Genomic DNA, 3,142 nt, shown 5'->3' with positions numbered 1-3,142 from the left:
AGATAGGACAGTAGCGTACTAGAAAATAATGTAAAAACATGACTTATCAAAAAGAAAAAATTAACCTATTGCTTTTGTTTTATAGTTAGTTTTCACATTCACTGTCATCATGGGAATCTCTATCACTGTCACCAACATCAACAATTAGTTCTTCTGTTTGTCTGTCTATTACTTGCTAACTGATTCCTATTTTTAAATATTTAATCTACGCCCTTGATAGAAATACTGAAGAATGAGGGCTGCAATCTTTATACCTAAAACTGCCTACTTTTGCCACCGCGCATCCATGCCATTTTAAAATTTGCGCCAGCTTCCAGCGTCAGGCCTGTATAACTCTTATTGTGTCAGTTTTAAATTAGCCGTGAAAAAACTTTTCAACAGGACTAATTCCTACGACGAGTTGAAAAGAAAAAAAAATGAGGTAACCATGTTTAACAGACAATTATAATACCTATTTTATTGAAACAATGTAGTCATAGACAATAACGAAAACAGCTGCATTGAAACAATTGTATTTGTTCTTTGCTTTAGAAATAAAACACACTTTGTTTTGTATATTGGCAAAAATATATTATTTGCATTATCATATTTTAATATAAACACAATGACAGACACCTACTCCTTTTTATCATATGGATTGGAAAAAGCAGAAAATTAAGAATACTTTAAAGTAATTTTGTCTTTGTTTATTTCATATCCTATTCTAACAACTTTTGGTGCTTTATTTGAAATTTACCCTGTTGCTACTGTGGTGCAACCCTAATTTAACGCAGTTTGATGGACTCTTTTTCACAACAGAGATAGTACTCGTTACCTCTACCCTCTATAGTGTAATCGCAACAGCACATATGCTATATAAATTTGAAATCATTTTTTCGATTTTTTATTTACCCACTACAAACTACCTCAAATTAATGAGGAAAAATTGTTGCTGTTGTCATACCCCCGCCGGGAATCGAACCCGGGACCTTTGGCTTTACGCACCAATATTCTACCACTAAACTACGAGAGATGACAACAACAATCACGACCAACCGACCTACAAGGTTAACGATCCGTCGATTTTTATTAACTGAATTATATATATATATATATATATATTAAATATATGAAATTCTATGACATTGTTGGTTACTTAATAGTGGTTTAATATGCATTATTAATAATGGCCTCTCGTAGTTTAGTAGTCAAAACATTGGTGCGTAAAGCCGAAGGTCCCGGGTTCGATTCCCGGCGGGGGTGTGACAACAGCAACAATTTTTCCCTCATNGGTTTTTTAGTTCTTTTGTGATTAATAGTAATGTTAACAAAAAAAGTATTACTCTGCCATCTATATCTCAACCAAGTTTTGCTCAAAATACCCTACCAGGTGCAACTGCAACAACATCGACTGCTATACCATCCTGGCTTATCGGAGTGGTATCACAGAAAGTAAATCAACAGTCTCAAAAGTCTAAATGCTCTATAACTAAGAGTCCAAAAAGTGCTAGATTAAAATCATCAATCACATCTCCCCCAAAAACCTACTCGAATACTAAAAAGGGCTCAAAGAAAAAGAGTACAGAGGCAAATGATCAACCCAGTTGCTCAAAAGATTTTCCTCAGGCTAAAGTTGAATCTAGAAATGCTGAAGGAATAAAGGAGAATATTCCAAAAGATTTGCCTCAGGCTAAAGATGAATTGAAAAATGTTAACGACATAAAGGAGAAGATTACAAAAGAGGACACAGAACCAAAACCTGGGTGTTCTAAATCATCTGAGACCAAATTACATGCAGTACAAGATGAACTACAATGTATCATATGTACAGAAATGTTCATAAAAGCCGTAACATTATCCTGCTCTCATACATTCTGCAAATTTTGCATTGATGAGTGGAAAAAGAAAAAGACTGCTTGTCCAATCTGCCGAGCACCAATATGTAGTATTCTTCCCACATTGGTGATTGACAGCTTTATTGAAAAGGTTTGTATTTATATAAATGTGCATATGTTCTTTGCTTTTTATGTCCATATGTCTATTAGCTGTTTATATGTTTTATGTGTATTTTGTAATTTATAGATCCTAGAAAATGCTGACGAAGAAACAAAACTTCAAAGATCTAAACTAATAGCTGACAGGGAATCCCAACAGGCATCAGGATCGAAAGATTATAGAGGTAAAGAAAAATCTGCTACAGATGTTTTCGACGAAGCATTCGCCCATGATGCCATCATTTTGAGTTCTGACAGTGATATGAATTCATACGATTCTGATGCTGAAACTATGAGTTACTACGACGATGATAGTGATAACGGGTATGTACCATATAACGGACTACCAGGCGGTTATTACGGTGGGTATGGGTACTGTTTCCGTTGTGGCGACAGAGGTCACTGGGTTCGTGGGTGTCCCAATAGATAGGAAGTAAACGTAATGTTCTCCTAACTTATTCGTTATGTTAAATACCAAATTTACCTTTTACCTTATATATTTTGTTTGTTGTTTCTCGTCAATATATTTTTCTGGTTTTTAGTTTAGTTTTGAAATCATTTCCAATTGCATGCTTATTACATAAAAATTTACTTGATAGAATCTGAATAAAAATGTTTCTTTTTTCATGTTTAATGATGTTAGTGTATTATTGCAATTTGTTCAGATAATTGAAACAAACAGCAATTACAAAATTAAATATATTAAATTACTAGAAATTTTTGCAATTACCGTTTACAATAAATTATGCAAACAAAGAGATACAATAGGTCACTCACATGCATAGCTAATTTTTAACGAGAACATTTACAATTTGTGAAATTCATAAATATGTAATCGATATGAATTGTTATAAAACTTTAACTGCCTCTATCAAAAAAACACTATGTCACATATACCTATATACGAAGTAGGTTCTAAAAGTGTCGCGAATTATGAATTTCCGCGGGTTGCGTATATTCTATTTTCGATTTTTTTATAGTCTTATGTTAGTACTCATGACAAGTTCGGTCTTGTGGAATGTTCAGTTAATTGTTGACAGCTGCTTTCCTTGCACGCACACGTGCTCATCTTCGATTTTTGCCTATTCCAAAAAATGGAACCGAATGTTGACTGTGGCATATGATGAAGCTACCTGACGAAAACATTGATGAAGTGAAGAATATAGTAT

At 33.7% G+C, this 3,142-nt stretch overlaps 1 protein-coding gene across 1 annotated transcript in view; it reads left to right on the top strand.

The window, feature by feature from the left end:
- LOC112904283 (E3 ubiquitin-protein ligase RNF8-like) overlaps window positions 1-2,609 on the top strand; it is a 22,588-nt gene extending 19,979 nt beyond the window's left edge. Inside the window, exons 2-3 of the mRNA XM_025973926.1 lie at window positions 1,252-1,965; window positions 2,062-2,609. Coding sequence (XP_025829711.1) covers window positions 1,252-1,965; window positions 2,062-2,403 — 1,056 coding nt within the window. The 3' untranslated portion in view covers window positions 2,404-2,609. The remainder of the gene's footprint in view (window positions 1-1,251; window positions 1,966-2,061) is intronic.
- The last annotated feature ends 533 nt before the right edge of the window (window positions 2,610-3,142 follow it).

Source organism: Agrilus planipennis, unplaced genomic scaffold (assembly GCF_000699045.2).
Source record: "Agrilus planipennis isolate EAB-ADULT unplaced genomic scaffold, Apla_2.0 scaffold30, whole genome shotgun sequence".
NCBI lineage: Eukaryota > Metazoa > Arthropoda > Insecta > Coleoptera > Buprestidae > Agrilus > Agrilus planipennis.
This window is presented reverse-complemented; position numbering and strand designations above follow the sequence as displayed.